This window comes from Scyliorhinus canicula, chromosome 7 (genome assembly GCF_902713615.1).
Source record: "Scyliorhinus canicula chromosome 7, sScyCan1.1, whole genome shotgun sequence".
Lineage (NCBI taxonomy): Eukaryota > Metazoa > Chordata > Chondrichthyes > Carcharhiniformes > Scyliorhinidae > Scyliorhinus > Scyliorhinus canicula.
Genome location: NC_052152.1, coordinates 127,376,313 through 127,403,352, shown reverse-complemented (window position 1 = coordinate 127,403,352; position 27,040 = coordinate 127,376,313). Strand labels below are relative to the sequence as shown.

The 27,040-nt window shown below is 46.8% G+C and overlaps 1 protein-coding gene across 1 annotated transcript in view; it reads left to right on the top strand.

Annotated features, from left to right (window-relative positions):
• bcl2l1 (BCL2 like 1) overlaps nt 1-26,653 on the top strand; it is a 43,961-nt gene extending 17,308 nt beyond the window's left edge. Inside the window, exon 2 of the mRNA XM_038802902.1 lies at nt 25,349-26,653. Coding sequence (XP_038658830.1) covers nt 25,349-25,489 — 141 coding nt within the window. The 3' untranslated portion in view covers nt 25,490-26,653. The remainder of the gene's footprint in view (nt 1-25,348) is intronic.
• Nucleotides 26,654-27,040: the final 387 nt, after the last annotated feature.

Sequence of the window (27,040 nt, the reverse complement as noted above, 5' to 3'; positions counted from 1 at the left end):
GCCGAAGGGCCTGTTCTGTGCTGTACTGTTCTATGTTCTATGTTTATTTGAATCCAGATTTCACCACCTGTCATGGAGGAATTCAAATGCGGGTCCCTGGATTACTAGTCCAGTAATAATACTGCTATGCCACTGCCTCTCCTTTAATGTGGACAGCACGGTAGCATAGTGATTAGCACAATTGCTTCACGGCTCCAGGGTCCCAGGTTCGATTCCCGGCTTGGGTCACTGCCTGTGCGGAGTCTGCAATTTCTCCCCGTGTCTGCGTGGGTTTCCTCCGGGTGCTCCGGTTTCCTCCCACAGTCCAAAGATGTGCAGGTTAGGTGGATTGTCCATGCTAAATTGCCCTGTGTTGGGTGGGGTTACTGGGTTATGGGGATAGGGTGGAGATGTAGGCCTGGGTAAGGTGCTCTTTCCAAGAGCCGCTGCAGACACGATGGGCCGAATGGCCTCCTTCTGCACTGTAAATTCTACTCTATAATGTTCAACAGCTGAATTATTGTACTGCCACCAACTTGTACATGTGATTTTATTGCTACTGTTTCCCTTCTCCACCAGCAAAGCCAAATGAATTGGAGTGTCACAACCTCGTCCCAGCACCACATCACAGGCTGCCACTCCTTCCCTCGTGTGTGAGATACGTTCATGTACAATATCAGATTGGTTTGTCAACGGGAATACTCCTTACCCCAGACATTTATTTCCTGCTTAAAGTCTTTGATATTCCATACAGTGGCTGCCATAGATCGGGTTTTGTTTGGCACTTCCAGTGATTGGGTTTGTGTCATTCAGGGTCACAGGTGTGTTCCAGTATGTAGAGTTGAGGTGTTTATTATATGTGGAACTCTTTGCAGCAACCGATTTGTGCACAACACTGACAACAATGAGATAAATGACCAGGTCATCTGTTTTAGTGATGGTGGTTGAGGGATAGGTGTTGTCCCAAACTAGGGATAGCCCCCTCTGCTCTTCAAAATTAGTGCCCTGGGGCATTTGAGACCTGCAAGGGCAGATGGAGCCTCAGTATAATGTCTCATCCAAGAGACTGTACTTTTGTCAGTGCTGCAGTCCCTTGGTACTGCACTGTAGTGTCAGCCTAGATCTTGTATTTTCTTCATGTTATGACCAGCATCAAGAATAGGATAGGATATAGAATCCCTATAGTGCAGAAGGAGGCCATTTGGCCCATCGCATCTGCACCGACCCCACAACCCTACCTGACCTGCAAACCTTTCGGCACTAAGGTACAATTTAGCATGGCCAATCCACAAAACCCGCACATAGAACATAGAACAGGGTCCCAGGTTCGGTTCCCGGCTGGGTCACTGTCTGTAAGGAAACTGCACGTCCTCCCGTGTGTGCGTGGGTTTCCTCCGGGTGCTCCGGTTTCCTCCCACAGTCCAAAGATGTGCGGGTTAGGTGGATTGGCCATGCTAAATTGCCCGTAGTGTCCTAAAAAAAAAAGTAAGGTTAAGTGGGGGGGGTTGTTGGGTTATGGGTATAGGGTGGATACGTGGGTTTGAGTAGGGTGATCATTGCTCGGCACAACATCGAGGGCCGAAGGGCCTGTTCTGTGCTGTACTGTTCTATGTTCTACAGCACAGAACAGGCCCTTCGGCCCTCGATGTTGTGCTGAGCAATGATCACCCTACTCAAACCCACGTATCCACCCTATACCCGTAACCCAACAACCCCCCCCTTACTTTTTAGGACACTATGGGCAATTTACCATGGCCAATCCACCTAACCCGCACATCTTTGGACTGGGAGGAAACCGGAGCACCCGGAGGAAACCCACGCACACACGGGGAGGACGTGCAGTTTCCTTTCAGACAGTGACCCAGCCGGGAACTGAACCTGGGACCCTGGAGCTGTGAAGCATTTGTGCTAACCACCATGCTACCGTGCTGCCCAAGCACATCTTTGTACTATGGGAGGAAACCGGAGCACACTGAAGAAACCCACGCAGACGCTAGGAAAAAGTGCAAACTCCACACCGACAAACACCCAAGGCTGGAATTGAACCAGGGTCCCTGGCGCTGATGCAGCCGTGCTAACCACTGTGCCACTTGAATCCACAACCTTCTGACTCCGGCGAGCGAGCTCCACTGAGCTCAGATGCTAGGCCGAGGTAGCCAGGTGATTGCAACTTGTATTAAATACTTGAGTCCTGCTGGTACTCTGTTTTGTACACTGTATTTCAAGTATGGTCAATCAGTGATTGAACTGATATTTCTGAATCATTTTGCGAAATCCCTCCGTAACTAATGCAGTGAATTACATTTGGTGTTGCAGCAACATGAGGTTCCAGTGTATGAGGCACCAATCCTGGAGACGGCCATTTCCTGCAGTATTCTTTTTTATGTATCAGTATGAACAGCTGAATATTTCCAGGTTCATTTTTTCATGTGATTCACATGATTCATGAACTAATTTAAGTGAAAGTGCAGAATACCGTGCTGCAGATCTGGTTACAATGTCAAATCATAAGGTTTACTGTTAATTACAACATTGACCGATCATCTGATGAAATGGGAGGCAATGAGTAAGCATTGCTGCAGTAGCAGATTCAACAATTGCAGTCAAAGTTCAATGGAAGAGGCTGCATCTCATCCTCGCATGCTGTGCTGTTAGCCTCAATCTATGTGTGGCAGAACAGTCTCACTGGGCCAAGTGGCCCTGTAGATAATGTATCATTCTAACTCAGTAACTTGCACTGTTAGTTTGACTGCACAAGTTCAGACACAACATCACTCATACCTTAACACTTGTATTACACACCTTACATAGACTGGTTTCCAAAGGAAACAGGTGAGCAAGACTAGTCTGTAGTTTAGAGGAGAGATTGGGGCTGAATTAAAACAATGGAGGTATCTTGCTGGGGCATATGGAGTGATTGGAGATTAGAGAGGGTAGGGGGTCACGTGGCAAAGTTCTGGGTTAGCGCTCGTTCAGGATGGCAGTCAGAGTAATTGAAATTAATGTGGCGCTTTTGACAGCAAAATGGATAATTTGCTGGAGATGGAACAAGATAATCAATGCAATGGACTGAAAGTAGAATATGTTAATCTTTCGCTTCGCACAGAAATGGGAACGCTTCATTTAGATTTAATGGGCGTAAGTGAATTTGCAGTTATATAGCACTGTATAACCTGTAAATACCTCAAAGTCCTGCAGAAACGATGATCATTATTTTGAAGGGCTTTTCGCTGTTATTTTATTAAAACACCAGCCAGTTTCTCGACAGCCAGAGCCTGCCAACAAGGTTGATGTTGATTAGGTGAGGGAACTCTAATGCTATGAGGTCTTTAATGTTGAGTCAAGCAGTCATTTGGGGCTTTAATTTAACAGTAGCTGTCCCTCAGTCCTGCACTGAGCCTAAGTGTGTACCCCAAGCCATGGTGAAGCTTGAACAATCCGCCTCCTCAGTTGAGGGGCAAATACATCTGAGCCATGTTGACATTTCACCCTTGCAAATAAGGGGAGGTGGTGGTGAAGTGGTATTGTCGCTGGACTAGTGATTCAGAGACCCAGGATGATGCTCTGAAGACCAGGCTTCGAATCCCACCATGGCAGGTATAATAATTAATTAAAACATTTTCTTAAAAAACGAATGTCCTTTAGGGAAGGAAATCTGCCATCCTGATCTGGTCTGGCCTACTTGTGACTCGAGACCCACAGCGATGCTGTCTGAAATGGTTTGTGAACCGCTACAAAATTAATAAAAAGGTACTTATTCAGATGGACCACCCAGCGTCAATACCTAGGCACCAGAAACAACAGCGCAAACCCAACCCTGCAAAATCCTCCTTACTAACATCTGGGAGCTTGTGCCAAAATTGGGAGAGCTGTCTCAGACTAGTCAAGCAACAGCCTGACCTAGTCATATTCATTGAATCGACAGGACAAACCCAGCAGATGTGGCGGGTGGCTCAGTCGTATACAGTTGGTTGGGGGGGGGGAAGGAGAGAGAAGACGTTATCCTCCATCAATGTCCATCACCAAGAGTTGCTTGGTAGCACCACTGCTGACCGAGCTGGCTGGGCCCCAGCCAGCAATTCCCACATCCTGGAAATGAATAAAAGGAAATATGCTGTGCTTCTGTTGAACATCTTACTCATTTCTATCAGCCTTTCACTGAAGGTAATGTAACATGGCTGAACCATCCAATAAAGTATATCTTGATAGAAAATTGTGCAGTGAAGGAATGGTGACAGAAAACTGGTATTTTGTATTTCCAATTATCACAAACATCTCAACAGAAACGGGCATTAGGGGTCAATCTGTGCCTTGGTTAATTCGGGCTTCGCCATCATATTTCGGAACTACTTGTTTGAGTTGTTGGCCATTTCTTGGCCCGCCATATGTGAGAGGCAAGTGTCACAGCTGCTTTTAAAAAGCTTTTGACGTAGCTTGAGGCTTTTCTGTGGCTAGAATTGGAAAGTCTTGTCAGGCATGTGGTGTGGAAAATTAAAGGAACGGATTTATTTAGTTATGTTCCAGAGCTGCCTGTCTCAATCTACCCAGTCTTCCTCTGTGTATGCCCATTTTTCTTCGTTTCAGCGACTGTCTCTATCTGATATGTACCAAAAGTGAACCACACAAATGTGAAGCCTTTAAAGGCTTAAAATCACAGAACTATGTCTGATTTAAGCTGCAGCAGTTAGTGGCTTTCGCCATTCACCTTGCGTTCAGCCCTCACCATGGACTTAAGTATATAGTATCTGGCTAGGCTGACTCTTCAGAGTAGTATTTATATTTAGAAAACATTTTATTGAGGCATTTATCATTTTAACATATTAACATTCTAAATAACAGAGCGGTCCGACACACGCAAAAACCCCACAGTAACATACCCAATTTCCCCAGCCCTAACTCCTAGCTACCCATATATTAGATTCCCTGCATTATTCTCCACTTCCATGCCTCCCCTTACCTCTTCCCCCCCCTTCTTTCTGCTGACGGTCACTTTCCCTTAAAGAAGTCTATGAACGGCTGCCACCTCCGTGCGAACCCCTAAATTGAAGCCCTTCAGGCGAACTTAATCTTCCCTAGCCTGAGAAACCCTGCCATGTCACTGATCCACACCCCCGACTTTGTATACTCCGAGTCCCTCCATCCCAGCAAATCTGTCTCTGGGCCATCAGGGAGGCAAAGGTCAAAATGTCGTCCTTTCTCTCTTCTCTTCTTCCCCCAACCCCAACTCCCTGGCTCCCGGATCTTCTGACACTCCAAATATTGCCACTCCAAATATTGCCACCTCTGGACTCGGAGTCGCCCTCCATTCCAGGACCTCTGACATGACATCTGGGAATCCCTGCCAAAATCCCCTCAGCTTCGGACATGCCCAAAACATACGTACATGATTCGCCGGACTTCCCCCGCACCTCCCACACCTGTTCTCCACCTCCTCAAAGAAACATTAATTCCTTATATATTTCCGACATCATCCCTCCCCAACCCCTGTTTTAGACATCACCTTATCCTGTAGCCACCTTGGAGGGAGATGAGGGAAGCTTGGAACCTGCCTCCGGAGAAAATCCCGTAACTGCAGACACCGAAATCCGTTCCCACCCGGCAACTCAAACTCCACCTCTCGCTCCTCCAGGCTCGGGAACCCCTCCTCAGTGAACGGAAGGGATCCCCAAATTTCTCAATCCCTGCCCGCTGCCACCTCCTAAAGCCCCCATCCAGCCGCCCCCCCCGGTGAACCGGTGATTGTCACAGATCGGTGACCACACCGACGCCCCCTCCAGTCTCATAGGCTGCCTCCATTGCCCCCACACTCTCAGGGCTGCCACTACCACTGGGCTTGTGGAGTACCGAGCCGGCGAGAATGGCAGAGGTGCCGTTAACCGATCCTCCAGACTCGTGCCCTTACAAGATGCCGCCTCTACCCACTTCCTAACCATCGATATATTAGCTGTCCAGTAGTAATTAATAAAGTTCGGAACGGTCAAGACTGCATTCCCCACGCCCCCACTGAAGAAGGACCTCCTTCACCCTCGGGGCTTTCCTAGCAGATACAAAACCCAGTGATCGCCACATTCATTTTCCAAAAAAATGCCTTGGGGATAAAGATTGGGAGACACTGAAACACAAACAGCAATCTCGGGAGGACTGTCATTTTCACAGTTTGTATCCTCCCTGCCAGTGACAGCGGGAGCACGTCCCACCTACGGAAATCCCCTTTCATTTGCTCAATCAATCTGCCCAAATTTAGTTTATGAAGCCGACCCCAGCCCCTTGTCACCTGAATCCCCAGATACCTAAAACTGCTTCCCACCACTTTAAATGTCATATCCCTCCGTCTCCTCTCCTGCCCCCTTGCCTGGATCACGAGACCTCGCTCTTACTCATGTTTAGTTTGTAGCCTGAGAACTGGCCAAATTCCTCCAGTATTCCCATCATTCCTGCAATCCCCGAACGGGTCTGTTATATATAGGAGCAAATCGTCCGCATAGAGCGAACCTCTATGTTCCACCCGCCTCTCACTATCCCCCGCCAAATGTTCGATGCCCTCAGCACCATTGACAAAGGCTCTATGGCCAGGGCAAACGTAGTGCGGAGAGTGGGCACCCCTGCCTTGTCCCCCTGCACAGACTTAAATACTCTGACCGGACCTGGTTGGTCCTTGCATTCACCACCGGTGCCTGATGTAGCAACCGGACCAAATAAACGAATCCCTGCCCCAACCCGAACCTTCCCAGGACATCCCACGGGTACCTCCACTCCACCCGATCAAAGGCCTTCTTTGCATCCATGGCCACCACCACCTCGACCTCGCGCCCCTCCACTGGATCATCATCACATTTAGGAGCTGTCTAATATTGGACATCAGGTGTCGTCTCTTCACAAATTCCACCTGGTCCTCCCCTATTACCTCCAGGACACAATCCTCTATGGGCATGGCCAAGATCTTTGCCAGCAATTTAGCATCCACATTCAACAGGGAGACCGGCCTATACGACCCACAACTCTCCGGATCCTTATCCCACTTCAGAATAAGGGAGATCGATGCCTGCGATAACTTTGGGGGGATCACTCCCAGCTCCTTTGACTCATTGAAAGCCTTTACCAGGCCCTAGCGACCCAAAAGACCTTTTGTAAAACTCAACCGGGTATCTGTCAAGTCCCGGGGCCTTTCCCGATTGCATCACCCCAACCCGTCTATTACCTCCCCAAGCCCAATTGGGACTTCAAGACCCTCTACCAACTCCTCATCTATCCTCGGGAACTCCAGTCCCCCCCACCCCATATCTTTTACTTTCCCAATCTCTCTCGCCGCCTCCTGTTCCCTCAGCTGGTGCGCCAACATCCTGATGGCTTTTCCCCCATATTCATGCACCGCCCCCTTTACCCTCCTCAGCTGTCCCTCCGCCCTCACCCGCATGCACACCTCCTCTGATGACAGCCCCATGTCTAACCTCCATTGCGTACTTTATTTTTTTAACTTGCAGGTCTACCCAGTGTGGGACATGGTCTGACACCATAATTGCTGAATATTCAGCATCCACCACTTCAGCCAGCAGCGTTTTGTCCAACACAAAGCAGTCTATCCGGGAATACACCTTGTGTACATGGGAGTAGAATGAAAACTCCTTACTCCTTGGCCTCCCAAATCTCCACGGATCCCCCCCCCCCCCCCCACCCCCCATGTGCTCCATAAACCCCCGCAGCTCCTTTGCCATAGAACAAAGAACAAAGAAAAGTACAGCACAGGAACTGGCCCTTCAGCCCTCCAAGCCTCCGCCGACCATGCTGCCCATCTAAACTAAAATCTTCTACGCTTCCGGGGTCGGTATCCCTCTATTCCCATCCGATTCATGTATTTGTCAACATGCCCTTTGAACGTCACTATCGTCCCTGCTTCCACTACCCTCTGTGTAAAAAAAAAAAAAAAAAGTACCTCGTACATCTCCTCCAAAACTCTCACCTTAAACCTATGCCCCCTAGTAATTGATCCCTCTACCCTGGGAAAACGTCTCTGACTATCCCGCTGATGCCTTCCCAGCCCTGGAACTCGACCGATCCAGCCTTGGATCGAGGACCGTGTTGAAATCTCTCCCCATAATCAGTCAATATAAATCTAGGTCCGGGATCTTCCCCAGCACCTGTCTGACAAACTCAACATCATCCCAGTTTGGGGCATATATATTTACCAATACCACGGCCATTCCCTCCAACTTACCACTAACCATAACATCTCTATCCCACTGGTCCGCCTCTATCTTCCCTCCCTCTAACGCCACCTGTTTATTGACCAGGATTCCCACTCCCTTCCATATGAAACACCTGCCCAAGCCATCCCTTTTCTCAACCTAATCTGATCCCACCACCTTCAAATGTGTCTCCTGCAACATGACCATGTGTGCCCTCAGTTGCCTCAAGTGTGGGAGCACACAGGTACTTTTGGCCCATTCAGTCCCTGAACGTTCCACGTGACCAGCCTGGTCAGGGGGCGCGCGCGCACACACACTCTCACACACCCCCACCCTCTGCCGATCAACCATAACCTGTCTTTGGCCCATGTCCCGCACCTCCCAGGCCCGCCCTCGGGCAACCACCGTCATCAACCTTCCTCCCACACTGGTCTTCAGCTCACCCCCCACTTTGCTTCCATGAACTAGCCCTCCCAGCTAGCCTGACAGACCCCGCCTATGGCGCCGAACATCTCACTCCCCACTGGTTCCCCACTGCCCTGCTCTTAGTGCAAACAGTCGAAACAAAGGCAAGAAGCAAAAACAAACGAACAATCCCTCCCAAGGTCCGAGCACAAAGGCCCACCCCACCTCCCTTTACAAATTACTATATACCAGCCTAACCCCAAACCGAACCGGAAAAAAACCCAGCAAGAAACAAGCAAAACTCCCAAATGTCCAAACAACATAGATCCAAAGTTTTACAAAACATAGTTCAGTTCTCCTCTGTCAAGTTCAAGGTCCTCCTTCTCCTGTCAGTCTATTCTTCATAAAGTCTGCTGCCTCCTCCGACGAGCCAAAGTACCACTCCCGGCCCCCATGGGTCACCCATAGCCGGGCCGGATACAGTAGACCGAACTTTATGCCCTTTTGTACAGGGCCGACTTGATCTTATTAAAGCTCGCCCTCCTCTTTGCGAGCGTTGCTCCCAGGTCCTGATACACCCGGATCTCGACATCTTCACACGTACATCGCCTCGTCTGCCTGGCCCACCTCATAAAGCGTTCCTTGTCCAGGAACCGATGTAATCGCCCTCAGCGGCTCAGCCCCCTGGGGCTTACGCATCAGTGCCCTGTGGGCCTGATCCACCTCCTTTGGTCGATCAAATGCACCTTCCCCAAGCAGCTTCTCCAACACTTCGCCACATACGCACCAGCGTCCAATCCTTCGATTCCCTCCGGCATACCCACAATCCAAATGTTCTGCCTCCGAGAACGATTTTACAGGTCCTCCGCTTTCTCCAGCAGCCTCTTCTGCTGGTCACGCAGCATTCCAATCTCTGCTGCCATCGTCACGCAGCATCCCAATCTCTGCTGCCATCGTGGTGGACTGGTCCTCGTGCTCAACTGCAGCTCCTCCAACCTCTGGGTCGCCTGACCCTGGGCCGCCAGATTCGTCTCCTTGCGGTCAACCACTGCTTTGATCGAGTCCACTGCCTGGGCCAGGTCCTCCGCTGTTGGGTGAACCTCTCATTTAAGAAGCTCACCAACTGGTCCATCGACCACTGAGCTGACATGGTCCGACCCTGTTCGCCCGCCATCTCCACGTGTGTTGTCCGCTCCTTACTCACCACCACCGCCTGACCGCAGCTCCATAAACTGGGGGTCCCTTTCTTCTGTTCCTGCTTCTGCACCCGTTCTCTACAAATTTCCTGGAACAATCCGGCTTAAAAGCCACGCAAAGACCACCATGAGCGGGAGCTGCCAAATGAGCGACTGCTCACTCCATGGTCACCACCGGAAGTCACTTCAGTGTTGTATTGAGGGGAAGCTGTCTGGCTGTCTGAGGTCAGGGTTTGATTTCTGTGTTCTTTTGTGAAGCTGTTATGTGTGATGTCTCTTGGTTATGACTGCAGCAGATTTAAAAAAACTATTGCAATTTGGGCATTTCCTGACCTGTATGGAATAGTGAGGCTTTGAAGGGCTTACAGTTTGAGTCGGTGTAGGTTGGAACCAGGATATTTCAGCTAGTTATTCCAGACCCACAGTGCTATACTGGGATGTAAGTGGAATGATGGATTCATTATCGATTTGTGGAATGATTTATTTGGTGGAGGAGCTCAATACAAAGCAATAGAAGGCACATTGAGGGAATGGGCTCAGTATGGATTTTCAGAGGGGTATCCGAGAGGCACCTGGTGTCGGTCGAGATTAGTAGTAGAACCTTTTGGATTTGAGGCAAGAAAGATATTGGATAGAATCCTTATAGAAGTTAGTGTAGCTCACTGTTTGTTGTGAGAGAATTCTTCCTTCACATTTTTGGGTGTGTCAGATTCCACTGAGGCCATGAGGAAATGCCTGAAGGTTTCTTGATAACCAGTGAAATATTTGTACACGCCTTGACTGATTTGTATGATAAAAGGTTCCAGGAAAGGTTGTTTATTAGAACAGCATAACCAGTATCAGACCTGTAACAGGCCATCTACCTCGGTGTTCACCCAGCTCTCTCACTGCTATCAGTTTCCTGCAGACTGCTGTGCTGGCTCAGATACAACATGTCTGCTGCTTTGCAGGACAGTGCAAGGAGGATGACTACAGCACAACACGTTAGTCCCTCATGACATTTGATTTTGTCCCACTGAGTTACCAGGTAGTGTACTCATGCCCTCTGTTCAATGGGAGGTCAACAGCTCAGTGAGATTCACTTTCATTCAGACTAACCCAATTCAGACAAGTTTCTCTCTTCCCCCAGATGGTGCCCGACCCACAGAGGATTTCAAACATGTTTTTATTTCATTTTCTGTAGGGTAACAGTTTAAAAAAAAAAAAAACTTCTGGAGGAAAGTGTGGGGTGATGATGGAGTAGGAGCTACACAAGGAGACTTTGGCCAGAGACTGGGAGCTTAGAAACAAAAATGTAAAGGCTTCTGATTGCTCAGCAAGTTAATCCTACCGGTAGGTGAGCACCATGAAAATCGCACCATCAGTCGCTGTCTGTGCTGCATTGGAAGATTTGTAACATTGGAACAATCATTCAGGCTAACTGTCCATGATAATGGACATGTTCCACATAGGCCTTGTTTCAACTACATTTCACCCAATCAACATATCCTTAAGGGCTACACGGTGGCGCAGTGGGTAGCACTTCAGTCTCACACCGCCGAGGTCCCAGGTTCAATCCCTGCTCCGGGTCACTGTCCATGTGGAGTTTGCACATTCTCCCTATGTTTGCGTGGGTTTCGCCCCCACAACACAAAAATGTGCAGGTTAGGTGGATTGGACATGCTAACATTGCCCTTTAATTAGAAAAAATGAATTGAGTACTCTAAATTTAATTTTAAAAAACATATCCTTCTGTTCTTTTCTCTTTGTACTTCTCTAACATCTCTATAAAAACATCTACACTATTTGTCTCAATCACTCGAGATGGTAGAGTCTGCTGCAGAGGATTTTTGGGCAGCATCGAAGTTGCTGTTAAATTCCTATTGGATTTATGAATTTGTATTTGTTGTTTGGCAGCAAGTGTCACTGGTCCTTTATTGCCCATCCCTGATTACCCTTACGAAGGTGGTGGTGAACTCTTGCAGACTCTGTGGTGTAGGTACATCCGCAGTGCTGTTAGAGATGGAGCCCCAGGATTTTGACCCAGCAACAGTGAAGGAATCACGATGTGTTTCCAAGTCAGGATGGGTAGTGACTTAAGAGGAGAACCTCCAGCTGGTTGTGTTTCCAGGTATCCGCTGCCATTGTCCTTCTAGATGGTAGTAGTCACAGGTTTTGAAGGGGATGTTGAAGGAGCCTGGGCGAGTTGTTGCAGTTGAGGATAAGCACTCCTGCTGCTGGATGTAGATGTTGGAGGGTGTGAATGTTTAAAATGACAAATGGGATTCCAACCAAGCAGGCTGCTAGTCCTGGTTGGTGTCAAGCTTCTTAAGTTTTGTTGGTGCTGCACTCAACCAGGCAAGTGGGGTGGCACAGTGGTTAGCACTGCTGCCTTACAGCTCCAGGGTCCCAGATTCAATTCTGACCTTGGGTGACTGTGTGGAGTTTGCACTTTCTCCCCGTGTCTGTGGGTTGCCTCCTGGGTGCTCCAGTTTCCTCCCACTGTCCAAAGAAGTACAGGTTAAGTGGATTGGATATGCTAATTTGCTCCTTCCTGTCCAAAAGGTTTGGTGGGGTTACTGGGTTATGGGGATAGGGTGGAGGCGTGGGCTTAGGTAGGCTACTCTTTCCAAGGGCTGGTGCAGACTTGATGGGCTGAATGGCCTCCTTCTGCACTGTAAATTGTAAAAAAAAAGTGGAGAGTATTCCATCTCACTCCTGACTTGTGACTTGGAGGTTGTGGATGACCTCTGGGGAGTCAGAAACTTGAGTTATTTGCCATTGGATTCCCAGCCTCTGACCTGCTCTTTGTCGTCACAGTTTTTACATGACTACTCCTGTTCAGTTTCTGGTCAGTTGTATACCCCAGAATAATGGGGGATTCATCAATGGTAATGCAATTGAATGTCAAGGAGTGATGTTTAGAGATTAGAGACGGTCTTTGCCTGGTAATTGTCTGGTGTAAATGTTGTTTGCCACCTGTCGGCCCAATCCGGAATGTATCAGAGGAGTTGCAGATGGCACTGAACGCAATGCAATCATCAGTGAACGCTCCACTCTGAACTTGTAATGAAGGTGAGGTTGTTAATGAAGTAGCTAAAGATGCTTGATCTTTGGGAAGACGATTGGCTACTAAACTGCAGTCATCATCCGTTGTGCAAGATGCAATTGCAGCCAGTGGAGGGTTTGCCCCCTAATTCACATTAGCATCAGTTTTTCCTCAGGCTCCTTGATGTCACACTTTGATGCAATGCTGCCTTAATGTCAAGGGCAGTGACTCTCGCCTCACCTCTGGAATTCAGCTCCATGTTTGGACCATGGCTGGAATGAGATCTGGTGTGATCCCTCCTGGAACCCAAACTGAGCGCCAGTGAACAGGGTATTACTGAGTAAGTGCCACTTGTTAGTCACTGTTGGCGACACCTTTCATCATCTTTTTGATGATCAAGAGTAGACTGGGGCGGTAGTTGGTTAGATTGGATTTATCTGGCTTTTCATGAACAGACCTTCCCAAGGGCAATTTTCCACATTGCCGGGTCAGTTGTAACTGAACTGGAACAGTTAGGGGCATGGTTGGATCTGACTAGTCATCCGCACCAGGCCATTACATTGTCAGTTTTTACAGTATTCAATGTTTCTATCCATTCATCGACATAAACTGGACTAAAGTGAGCAGCTTTGGGTCCCATATCTAAGGAAGACCTTGGAAAGGGTCCAGAGGAGGTTCACAAGAATGACCCCTGGAATGAAAAACTTGTCGTATGATGAACGTTTCAGGAGTCTGGGTCTGTACTCTGAGTTTAGATGGATGAGAGGGGATCTTATTGAAACGTACAAGATACTGCGAGGCCTGGAGAGAGTGGATGTGGAGAGGATGTTTCCACTTGTAGGAAAAACTAGAACCAGAGGACACCATCTCAAATTAACCAGGATGATACTTTAAAACAGAGATGAGGAGGAATTTCTTCAGCCAGGGGGTGGTGAATCTGTGGAACTCTTTGCTGCAGAAGGCTGTGGAGGCCAATTCACTGAGTGTCTTTAAGACCGAGATAGATAGGTTCGTGATTAATAAGGGAATCAGGGGTTATGGGGAGAAGGCAGGCGAATGGGGATGAGAAAATATCAGCCATGATTGAATGGTGGAGCAGACTCGATGGGCCAAGTGCCCTAATTCTGCTCCTATGTCTTGTGGTCTAAATAGAATTGGCTGAAGATTAACATCTGTGATGTTGAAGACCTCGAAGAGGCCAAGATGGATCATCCACTCGGTATTTCAGGTTAATGATGATTGCAAAACTTTCCACCTTGTATTGTGTATGAATACTGCTGGGCAGAGCTGCCCCTCATTGAGCATGTTTGTGGAGCCTTCCCTTCCAGTTAGTTGTTTAGTTGTCCACTGCCATGAAGAACTCGTGACAGGACAACTCCCAATTTCAGCGCACCTTCAATGAAGAGGAATTTGCAGGCTCTATAGGTCTATAGGGTTGAGTGTTATTTCTGGTGCTTTGGTTGATGCCAAGTCATCTATCTTGCTTTGAAGTTTATTTACCAACTTCATATAACTGAGTGGCTTGTTCAGCCAATTCAGCAGAGAGTTAGTCATTGCTGGCCTATCTAGGCCAGACCAGGTCGGTCAGGGTGGCATATACTTTTCTGAAAGGGATTAGCGAACGCGCTGTATTTTTATCACAATCTGTGAGTTTCATGGTACCCATTACTGAGACTAACTTTAAAAAAATATTTCTTTATTCCCTTTTCACATTTTCTCCAAAATTTACACCCACCAACAATAATCAGTAACAAATATGTCAATCCCCATATCAATAGCAACGATCCCATCCTCTCACCAAACCCCAAACATTCGCCCACATATTCACATAAACAAATGACAAAAAGGAATCAGGAATCACTCATAGCCACCAGTAACACCCATCGCCCCCCCCCCCAAACTAATGTTCGATGTTATCCAGTTCTTGAAAGTGCATGATGAATAATGCCCATGAATTGTAGAACCCTTCTATCCTTCCCCTCAGTTCAAACTTAACCTTCTCAAGAGTCAAGAATTCCAACAGGTCCCCCCGCCACGCCAGGGCACAGGGTGGAGAGGTTGCTCTCTAACCAATCAGGATCTGCCTTCGGGCAATCAACGAGGCGAAGGCTACAACATCTGCCTCCGCACCCGTTTCCAACCCTGGCTGGTCCGACACCCCAAATATGGCCTCCTGGGTGCCCGGGTCCAGTTTCACGTGCACCACTTTAGAAATTACCCTAAAAACCTCCTTCCAGTAATCCTCTAGCTTTGGACAGGACCAAAACATATGAACGTGAGTAGCGCCCCCCCCCCCCCCCCCCCCCCCCATGGCAACATTCACACACAGCTTCTACTCCTTCAAAGAATCGGCTCATCCTTGCCCTCGTGAGGTGTGCCCTGTACACCACCTTCAGCTGTATCAGCCCCAATGTTGCACACGAGGCGGAGGCATTCACTCTCCGGAGCACCTCACACCAGAACCCCTCCTCCATATCCTCTCCCAACTCTTCCTCCCACTTTGCTTTGATCCCTTCCAGTGATGCCTTCTCCTCTTCCAAAATAGCTCCGTAAACCGCTGACACTACTCCCTTCTCCAGTCCCCCTGTCGCCAGCACCTCATCCAGCAATACGGAGGCCGGCTCCTCCAGGATGTTCTGTATCTCCTTTCTGGCAAAATCTCGAACCTGCATGTATCTAAACATTTCCCCCTGCTCCAGCCCATACTTCGCTTCCAGCTCTTTCAATCCTGCAAACCGACCCTTAAGAAACAAATCTTTCAGTGTCTTCACCCACTTCTCCTCCCATTTCTGAAAATTTCCATCCCACCTCCTTGGCTCAAATCTGTGGTTCCCCCGAATCGGCATTTCCCTTGAACCGAGATTAACTTTTAATCACAAATTTGATTAATTGAAATAATTTTAGAGAGAGATTAATTGGCTTATTTATTGCCCCTAGCTTTGGGGACTCCCGCAAGTCAAAGCATTTACCCCTTGAAACCGTCACAATTTTAATGTTCTATCGATCACGATTGGTCACACGCAGTCACGAGGAGAATGTGCAAACGCCACACTGAAAGTGACCCAGGACCAGGATTGGACCCGGGTCTTTGGCCCGGTGAAGCAGCAGTGGTAGCCACTCAGCTACCGTGTCGCCCTCTAAAGTACAATACTAAAGAATCCCATGGCTTGCTAGAGCGGATGGGCAAGGTTAAACTAATAAGGCAGGGGGATGGGAACCTATGTAAGGATTCGAGCAGGGGAATCAAGAACAAGAGAAAAAGACAGCAAGGAGAATAAGAAAAGTGATAGACCGAGAAATCCAGGGCCTGTATCAGATAATGACAGTGAAAAATAGTAGGTCTGGGGCAAGTTACGTTAAAAGGACTAACCTTAAGGTTTTGTACCTGAATACGCAGAGCATTCAAAATAAAATGGATGAGTTAGTTGTACAGGTAGATGTAAAGGGGAAACATATAGTTGGGATTATGGAAGCGTGGCTCCAAGGTGACCAAGGATGGGAACTAAACGTTAAGGACTATTCAGCTTTTTAGGAAGGATAGGCAAAAAGGAAAGGGTGGTGGAGATGCATTGTTGATTAAAGAAAATATTGATACCATATTGAGGAAAGATATTAGCACAGATAATGTGGAATCTGACTGGGTCAAGTTAAAGAACTCCCAAGGGGCAAAAAAACATTTGTAGGGATGGGATGCAGACCAACAAACTGCAGTGGTGTTGGGAATAGCATTAGACAGGACATCTGTGATATATAGATATAGAATTTACAGTGCAGAAGGAGGCCATTCAGCCCATCGAGTCTGCACCGGCTCTTTGTAAAAGCACCCTACCCAAGGTCCCCATCCCCATAACCCAGTAACCCCACCCAACACTAAGGGCAATGTTGGACACTAACGGCAATTTAGCATGGCCAATCCACCTAACCTGCACATCGTTGGACTGTGGGAGGAAACCGGGACACCCGGAGGAAACCCACGCAGGCACGGGGAGAACATGCAGACTCCACACAGACAGTGACCCAAGCCGGGAATCGAACCTGGGATCCTGGAGCTGTGAAGCAATTGTGCTAATCACAATGCTCCCGTGCTGCCAATTATGAGTGACTTTAATCTGCATATCAATTGGGTGAGCCAAATTTTTAGAGGAGGAATTTCTGGAGTGTATACAGGAAGGTTTTCTGGACCAATACGTTGAGGAACCAACAAAGGAACAGGCCATCTTGGACTGGATGTTGTGCAATGAGAGAGGATTTGTAAGAGAACCCTTGGGGATGAGTGACCATAATATGATAGAATTCTTTATCAAGGTGGATAGTGGGATAATTGATTCTGAGACCAGGGTCCTGAACCTCCATAAAGATAACTACGATGGTATGAAGCATGAACTGGCTATGATGGACTGGGAAGGAAGGACAGTGGACAGACAAAGGTAGGCAGTCGAGGAACAAATAGGTTAATACCAAATGTTGTTCATTCCTGTTTGGTGCAAGAGTAGAAAAGTAACTATGGCCAAACTGTAGCTGACAAGAGAAATTAGAGACATTATTGGATTCGAAGAAGAAGCATCCAAATTAGCAAGAAAAAGCATTGGACCTGAGGATTGGAAACATTAAAAAATTCAGCAAAGGCATACCAAGGAATTGGTGAAGAAGGGGAATATTCAATCTGAATGTAAGCTAGCGGGGAATATAAAAATTGACTGTAAAAGTTTCTATCAGTAGGTAAAGAGAGATTGATTAAAAACTAATTTACCCCTGACAGTTAGAAAGGGGGAATTTGTAACGGGGAGCAAAGAAATGGCCATGGAACTAAATGCTTCTGTCTTCACAAAGGAAGACTTGAATAATGTACCAGAAGTTCTGAGAAACACAAGTTTAATAATCTTTTATAAGTTTCAGTAAGGAGCTGAAGGAAATTAGTATTAGCAGACGGTTTGGGATGAATTAATGGGATTGAAGGCAGATACATCTCCAGGGCCTGATTATCTTCATCCCAGAGTATTTCAGGAAGTGGCCCTAGAAATAGTAGAAACATTGATCATTGTAAAGTTAAAAGCGCAAGGGATTGCAGGTAGTGTCTTGCGACGGATAGAAAACTGGTCAGCAGACAAGAAGTAAAACATTGGAATAAATGGGTCTTTTTCCGATTTGCAGACAGTGACTAGTGGGGTATCATAGGCATCTGTGCTCGGACCCCAACCCGTATTATACATTAATGATTTGGACGATGGAACTAAATGTATTATATCCAAAGTTGGGTGGGAGGGTGACCTGTGAGGAGGATGCAGAGATGCTTCTGCAGGATTTGGACAGGCTGAGTGAGTGGGCATAGACATGGCAGATGCAGCACATTGTGGATTATTGAGATTATCTGCTTTGGTACCAAAAATAGGAAGGCAGATTATTATTTGAATGGGTGTAAATTGAGAGAGGTGGAAACTCAGCAAGACCTTGGTGTCCTCGTACATCAAGCCACTGAAAGTAAACGTGCAGGTAGGACAGACAGTAAAGAAAGCAAATGATTTAGATTCATTGTCACGTGTACTGAGGTACAGTGCAAAGTATTGTCCTGCGTACAGTCTCGTCAAATCATACCATACATGAAAAACATAGGACATACAATCGATACACAATGTAAGTACATAGACATGGATGTCGGGTGAAGCATACCGAGTGCAGTGCTACACAGTAGAGAAGATGCGTGTAGAGGTCCGTTCAATCCATAAGAGGGCCATTCAAGAGTCTGGTAGCAGCGGGGAAGAAGCTGTTTTTGAATCTGTTAGTGTGTTCTCACAGACTTTTGTATCTTCTGCCTGTTGGAAGAGGTTGGGAGAGAGAATACCCTGGATCTGAGTGGTCTTTGATTATGCTGCCCACTTCCCCAAGGCAGCAGGAGGTGTAGATAGTCAAAAGGATGGGAGGCAGGTTCGCATGATGGACTGGGCTGTGTTCGCGACTCTAATTTTTTACGATCTTCGGCCGAGCAGTTGCCATATCAGGCTGTGATGCAGCCAGATAGAAAGTTTTCTATGGTGCATCTGTAAAAATTGGTAAGAGTCAATGTGGACATGCCAAATTTCCTTAGTTTCCTGAGAAAGTATAGGCGCTGTTGTGCTTTCTTGGTTGTAGTGCCAAACGTGGGTGGATCAGGACAGATTGTTGGTGATGTGTACACCTACGAATTTGAAGCTGTCAACCATCTCCACTTTGGCACCATTGATGCATACAGGGGTGTGTATGACACTTTACTTCCTGAAGTTGATGACCAGTTCCTTAGTTACGTTAACATTAAGGGAGAGATTGTTGTCATTGCACCATGCCACTAGGTCCTCTATCTCCCTCCTGTACTCTGACTCATCGTTTGAGATCCAACCCACCATGGTCGTGTCATCAGCAAACTTGTAGATGGAGTTGGAGTCGAATTTCACCACACAATCGTGTGTGTAAAGGGAGTACAGTCGGGGGCTAAGTGTGCAGCCTTCCGGGGTCCTGGTGTTGAGGACTATAGTGGAGGTACGTTGGCCTTCATAGCGAGAGGATTTGAGATTAGAATAGGGATGTTTTACTGTAATTTATAGGGAATGGATATGGCCATACCTGGAATATTGTGTGCAGTTTTGGTGTCCTTATCTGAGAAAGGATGTTCTTTCTATGGACGGAGTGCAGTGAAGGTTTGCCAGGATGATTCCTGGGATGGGACTGCCATATGAGGCAATACTAAGTTAGTTAGAATTATATTCATTGGAGTTTAGAAGAGTGAGAGGGAATCTCATAGAGACTTAAAATTCTAACAGATTAGACGGGGTCGATTCACCTATCCTGCATACCTTTTTGGGTTGTGGGGTGTGTAACCCATGCAGAGACGGGAGGAATGTGCATACTCCACATGGATGGTGACCTGACAGGGTAGATCTAGAAAGAATGTTCCCAATGATGAGGCAGTCCAGAACTAGAGGTCATAGTTTGAGGGTAAGGATAAACCTTTTGGGACTGCGGTGAGGAGAAATTTCTTCACCCAGAGAGTGGTGAATCTGTTGCCTTCGCTACCACAGAAATTAGTTGTGTAATTTCAAGAAGGAATTACATATAGCTCCTCGGGCTAAATGGATCAAGGGATATGGGGGGAGAGCAGGATCAGGGTATTGAACATGATGATCAGCCATGATCATGATGAATGGAGGAGCAGGCACGAAGGGCTGAATGGCCTCCTTTTTCTATATGTTTCTATGTAATCGATGCCTCCGAAATGAAACCTAAGGCAGACTCGGCACTTTGTGACGGGACAGGACCAAATGCCCTTTTTGCACTGTCATGTTTAACTTCAAGAGTCACATGACCAAGAAAAGAGGACAATCTCATACATAACTTTAAGACCGTTAATTAAGAAGCAACAATGTGTGTGATCAGTGCTGGTATGAGTTGTGTGTGTGTGGCCAGCATTGGTAATGCAGTGTTTGTGTTTGCAACCTGTGTTGCAATCAGTGTTGGCAGTGCAGTGTGCGCGCGGGTGAAGTTGGCAGTGCAGTGCGCGCAGGTGGGGTCAGCATTGGCGGGGCAGTGGGTGTGCGGGATCGGCATTGGCGGGGCAGTGTGCACTAGTTTTTTAAAATTTATTTTATGGGTGGAATGTGGGCATTGCTGGTTAGGCAAGCATTTATTACCCATCCCTACTTGCCCTTGAAAGGTGCCTTCTTGAACCACTACAGTCCCTGCGGTGTAGGTAGGCCTAGTGCTGTGAGGGAGAGAATTCTATAATTTTGTCTCAGCAACAGTGAAGGAACGTGATATATTTCCAAATCAGGATGGTGAAGAACATAGAACAGTACAGCACAGAACAGGCCCTTTGGCCCTCGATGTTGTGCCGAGCTTTGTCTGAAACCAAGATCAAACTATCCCACTCCCTGTCGTTCTGGTGTGCTCCATGTACCTATCTAATAACCGCTTGAAAGTTCCAAAAGTGTCCGACTCCACTATCACAGCAGGCAGTCCATTCCACACCCAAATCACTGACTAAAGAACCTACCTCAAACATCCCTCCTATATCTCTCACCCCGAACCTTATAGTTATGCCCCCTTGTAACAGCTACATCCACCCGAGGAAATAGTCTCTGAACGTCCACTCTATCTATCCCCCTCATCATCTTATAAACCTCTATTGAGTCGCCTCTCATCCTCCTCCGCTCCAAAGAGAAAAGCCCCAGCTCCCTCAACCTTTCCTCATAAGACCAACCCTCCAAACCAGGCAGCATCCTGGTAAATCTCCTTTGCACCTTTCCAATGCTTCCACATCCCTCCAATAGTGAGGTGACCAGAACTGCACACAATACTCCAAATGTGGTCTCACCAGGGTCCTGTACAGTTGCAGCACAACCACACGGCTGTTAAACTCAAGCCCCCTGTTAATAAACGCTAACACACCTTCTTCACGGCTCTATCCACTTGAGTGGCAACCTTCCGAGATCTGTGGACATGAACCCCAAGATCTCTCTGTTCCTCCACATTCCTCAGAACCCTACCGTTGACCCTGTAATCCACATTCAAATTTGTCCTACCAAAATGAATCACCTCACACTCATCAAGATTAAACTCCATCTGCCATTTTTCGGCCCAGCTCTGCATCCTATCAATGTCTCTTTGCAGCCTACAACAGCCCTCCACCTCATCCACTACTCCACTAATCTTGGTGTCATCAGTAAATTTAATGACCCACCCTTCAGCCCCTTCCTCCAAGTCATTTATAAAAATCACAAATAGCAGAGGACCCAGCACTGATCCCTGTGGTATACCGCTGGTAACTGGTCTCCAGTCTGAAAATTTTCCATCACCACCACCCTCTGTCTTCTATGTGATAACCAGTTACTTATCCAATTGGCCAAATTTCCCTCTATCCCACACCTCCTTACTTTTTTCATGAGCCGACCATGGAGAACCTTATCAAACACCTTACTAAAATCCATGTATACGACATCAACTACTCTACCTTCATCGACACACTTAGTTACCTCCTCAAAGAATTCAATCAAATTTGTGAGGTAAGACTTAGAACATAGAACAGTACAGCACAGAACAGGCCCTTCGGCCCTCAATGTTGTGCCGAGCCATGATCACCCTACTCAAACCCACGTATCCACCCTATACCTGTAACCCAACAACCCCCCCCTTAACCTTACTTTTTATTAGGACACTACGGGCAATTTAGCATGGCCAATCCACCTAACCCGCACATCTTTGGACTGTGGGAGGAAACCGGAGCACCCGGAGGAAACCCACGCACACAGGGGGAGGACGTGCAGACTCCACACAGACTTGCCCTTCACGAATCCGTGTTGACTATCCCGGATTAAGCTGCATCTTTCCAAATGGTCATTAATCCTATCCCTCAGGGAATATGTCCTTCAGGGAAAGAAACCTGCCATCCCTAGTCTGGCCTACATGTGACTCCAAACCCACAGCGATATGGTTGACTCTTAACTGAGTTGTTTAGTAGTCCGCCACCATTCACGGCTGGATGTGGCAGGACTGCAGAGCTTAGACCTGATGCGTTGGTTTTGGAATCGCTTAGCTCTGTCTATTACTTGCTGCTTATGCTGTTCAGCACACAAGTATTCGTTTTTAAAAAAGAATTTAGAGTACCCAATTATTATACTTGCGAGAAACCACCAGGTGGTGTTCGCAGGTATCTGCTGCCCTTGTCCTTCCAGATGGTTGTGTGTTTGGTAGGTGCTGCCTAAGGAGCCTTGCTGAGTTACTGCAGTGCATCTTGTAGATGGTACACACGGTTGCTGCTGTTCATCGATGGTGAATGGATTAAATGTTTGTGGAAGGGGCGAGTTCAAGTGGGGTGCTTTGACCTTGAATCTACGAGTCATTATTGGGAGCATGGGTGCTAATGGGCAGCACGGTGGCACAGTGGTTAGCACTGCTGCCTCACACTGCCAGGGACTTGGGTTCAATTCCGGCCTCAGGTGACTGTGGAGTTTGCACTTTCTCCCCGTGTCTGCCTGGGTTTCCTCTGGGTGCTCCGGTTTCCTCCCACAGTCCAAAGATGTGCAGGTTAGGTGAATTGGCTCTGCTAAATTACCCATTGGTGTCCAAAGATGTGTAGGTTAGGTGGGGTTACAGGGATAGAGCCCAGGTGGGATGCTTTTTCAGAGGGTCGGTGCAGACTCAATGGGCCGAATGGCCTCCTTCTGCACTGTAGGGTTTCTATGGAGGATTGCATGCTGCTTCCTGGCATGATTTAAACGAAGGACCAAGAGTTGATCGCTGGTCCCCCTAGGAAGTGAGCCAAGCTTGCGTGCCTTTTCAAAGTTTATTACTGAGACATCAATAGTATAACAACTGTGCTGGTTATGCAATAGATTAATACAAATGGGTTTACTGCATTCCCAGGTGATCAAATTTAGCCTCTGGAAATGTTGGATGTCCCATGAGTTCTGACCTCAAAAAGGCTGTATCCTGCTGTTGTGTGCCCTTCCTTTGTGATTTATATCACAAGGTACACAGACCGTATTGAAACAAATTCCTTCAGATTTGACATAATGGCCGTCTGATGGCTTAACTGTTAAGCGGTTAACATTACAAAGGGAACACAGGATGACCTAGACAATCCCAGATAATTGTGATGCCGCTTTAGTCTTCCATTGTTCCGGCCAAGACTAAATACCTGACGTGGGAAGTAGGCAACATGTTTGCTTGTTGCCATTCCCATTGTTCTGATTAATGATAATTAATAATAATCAATTAATGGTATGGACAGAGTGGATAGCAACAAGCTTTTTCCAAGAGTGGGGGTGTCAATTACAAGGGGTCATGATTTCAAGGGGAAAGGGGGAAAGTTTAAGGGAGCTGTGCGTGGAAAGCTTTTTACGCAGAGGGTGGTGGGTGCCTGGAACACTTTGCCAGCGGAGGTGGTAGAGGCGGGCACGATAGCATCATTTAAGATGCATCTGGACAGATATATGAACGGGCGGGGAACAGAGGGAAGTAGATCCTTGGAAAATAGGCAACAGGTTTAGATAAAGGATCTGGATCGGCGCAGACTGGGAGGGCCGAAGGGCCTGTTCCTGTGCTGTAATTTTCTTTGTTCTTTCTAATCTCCATGTTAATGCAATCCAAATTCTGATTTGCTCGGACTTTAGCAAATTCTAACATGTACTATTCATATTTTCCAGTGTACCATCTCAGTTAGAATTATGTATGTTGTTTTAGCCAGAAAACAATGGTGTGACAGTGCAGTGTGGTCACCCAGGTGATCTGTGGTGCAGTGTGCCTTAATGGAAAGGTCAGGTGCAGGCTCCAAATCATTGAGAACCACAGTCTGCCCTTGTCAAATGAACGTACTGAGAGATGACCCAACTACAACAGACAGAGCCACACACTTCAGTAGGGGAGTGGCACTGTGTAGCCAAGCCTGCTGTTTATGATCATTTACTTGTTCTTTCACTGCAGTTTGTTGAATTTAATATATAAAAATGATTTGAAATGAAAATTGCTTATTGTTACAAGTAGGCTTCAATGAAGTTACTATGAAAAGCTCCGAGTCGCCACATTCCGGCGCCTGTCCAGGGAGGCTGGTACGGGAATCGAACCGTGCTGCTGGCCTGCTTTAAAAGCCAGCGATTTAGCCCAGTGAGCTAAACCAGCCCCCGGGTTTGGGTTTGGTAGACATGGCATTGTCTTGGTTCATTCTATGCAAAGATTCTGTTTTAGCAATTGTCTTTCACAGCAAATTTTCTGAGAATTTTGCCAAATTTCTCCTCTAGCTCTTGTGGCTGAAGAAGCCAAATCTCTGGGCCAAAGTTGTTTGAAGCCTCCATTCCTCATTTAAAGGGTCATTCTTGGGTGTAGCTGGGTGTTGCCTGCTGATTTGACTGGAAGGTGTCAGAGACCAGCTTGACCTTGTGTTTACCTGATGTGTGTTTAAAAAAAAACTCTAGAATAGGTGACTGGACTATAATGGCCAAGCCCCGCGGCAGTGAGGATAACAATGAGTCTGGGAGGAATATGCTCAAATAGTATTTTTGGTACCAGATAAGCAACTGAGTTCATATCCCACCATGATGTCATCTTGTGCTACTGAAATCAATAAATTTAGGGGGGTAACATTGGAAAAATTACTGTAAAAGCTGCTGGATTGTTGTATAAATCTAACTAGCTGACTAATGTTCTTCATGGATCCTACCTGACCTACTCATAGCTTCAGCCCCACACTATATGGATGGTTCTTTATTTCTTCTGAATTGGCCAAGCAAGCTACTTATTTCTCAGGAGACGGACAATAAATGCAAATTTACCGGCATCATCCATCTCCTAAAATAAAGTTATTTGAAACTGTAGAGTTCTCACTATTACCCTGACTGTGATTAGCTAATCTAATTCCAAACAGGGATTGAATCTGGGAACCTTGCCACCTATATGGTTTAGACAGGGATTTTGCCACAATTATCAAAACTCAGCCATAGTAATGTTCGAAACTGTAAATCATTAAATTGTTGAGCTTGGTCTCCAAATGTACTGTGTGCTGGTGGCTAACTTGTGCTATTGTCTTCTTTTCCCAGGATGCCTTTGTGACACTATATGGGAATAATGCTGCTGCTCGTAACCGTCAACTGCAAGATTCAGTCGCGAAATGGTTTATGGCCCTAACGGCTGTGGGTGCGACACTGGCCATTGCTGCGTACTTAGTCCAGAGGAGGTAACAGAAGTGAGACTGCACTAAGAGGCAAGCCTTGGTCAACAGCTACTGGATTGGAAAAATATCTCATGAGACTGGCGTGACCATGAAAGCTGCACCAATAGATCTCCGCTTATTTCTTGTGTTGGAACTTATCTCAGCTATATGTACATGCCGTATTGTGTATGTGTACTCAGTTTACAGATATAAAGCATTCAGGCTGGTGCTGTGACAGAAATGGAAATTATCTACAAGTAAATCAACTATATCAGTTAGTAAAGCTCACTTTTTGTTCGGAATTGTTAAACCTGGAATGGAGGTTTTGACCAGCAGCTTATACAATGAAGATCTCTGTTTGATGACTGTGCTCTTTGCTGAATTGCCAGGAGTTCAAGATACAGGGCTGATCTCTCTCTGCGCTGTGGTGTTCGAATTGTTCAATTTTGACTTGCAAACTATCTGATGTGACTGAGTAGAATGGGAGCCTGGCTTCTCAGAAAGCAAATCAAGTGACTGGGATTCCAGAGTAGTGGCTTAAAGCAGCAGCCTGGGAGAAAGCTGCTACTTGTCCTTGGGATGCCAATGGCTTAGTGGAGCTCGAACTGAAAGGAAATGGCAGTCAAAATCCTGGACATAAAAACTGCACCCTCTACCAGAAGCTGCTGGGATAACAAGCAATGGAATAGACGTTTCTTTCAACTGAAGACTGATTTTGACATTTTATTTATGCCAAATTTTAAATTTCTGTCACCTGCTGGAGTTGTCATGTGGTGTTTGAATGGGACGACCACACCCAGTGTTGGCATCACACCAGTGCCATTCAGGGCAGCCTCCCTGATTCTCATGAAGGGATAATGAAGGAGAATTTGATTCGAATGTTCCTGCTGACTGCAGGTTGAAGCTCCCACTGCCTCTCAGCAGAAGTGAAAGCAGAATTTTAGCCATTTTGACAAGATGATGTGATCATTTTGTGTGGAGTGCAGGTCCCCACATTTCTTTAATTCATCAAATTTATTTTAAAAAGGTTTTCAGCTGTAATGTGTGGATGCGAAAGGTGTGACTTCTGGTCATTATTATTCACTGTAACCATTCCATGTTAGTTTGCTGCTCACCATGTTAGAAGCGAACCTATTTTACACAGTGTCTTAAGATTTAAATTAAAATTATTGGTTTTTAAACACTAAACCTTTGAATTTTGTTTTGCCATTATTCTCTGATGCTGTTTTTTGGTAGATAATTTAACTGAAAAAGTATCTGAAACGAGGCACGCTGCAGTGGGTTGCACTCGGTGGTGTTGACGACTGGCTGCTTTTCTGTAATCCAGAGATACTGAGGTCAATTGCAGCAGCCCCATTTAATAAATCACAATGATACAGCCGACAGACCATTTGGTCACACGTACCAGCTTTTTGAAATCAAGTCAGTGTCATTCCTCAACTGTTTCACGTGCAAGAAGTGTGTTCAGTTGCAGCTCTTGTTAGACCGCTTGACGGCTCTGGAGCTGCGGATGGACTCACTTTGGAGCATCCGCGATGCTGAGGAGGTCGTGGATAGCACGTTTAGCGAGTTGGTCACA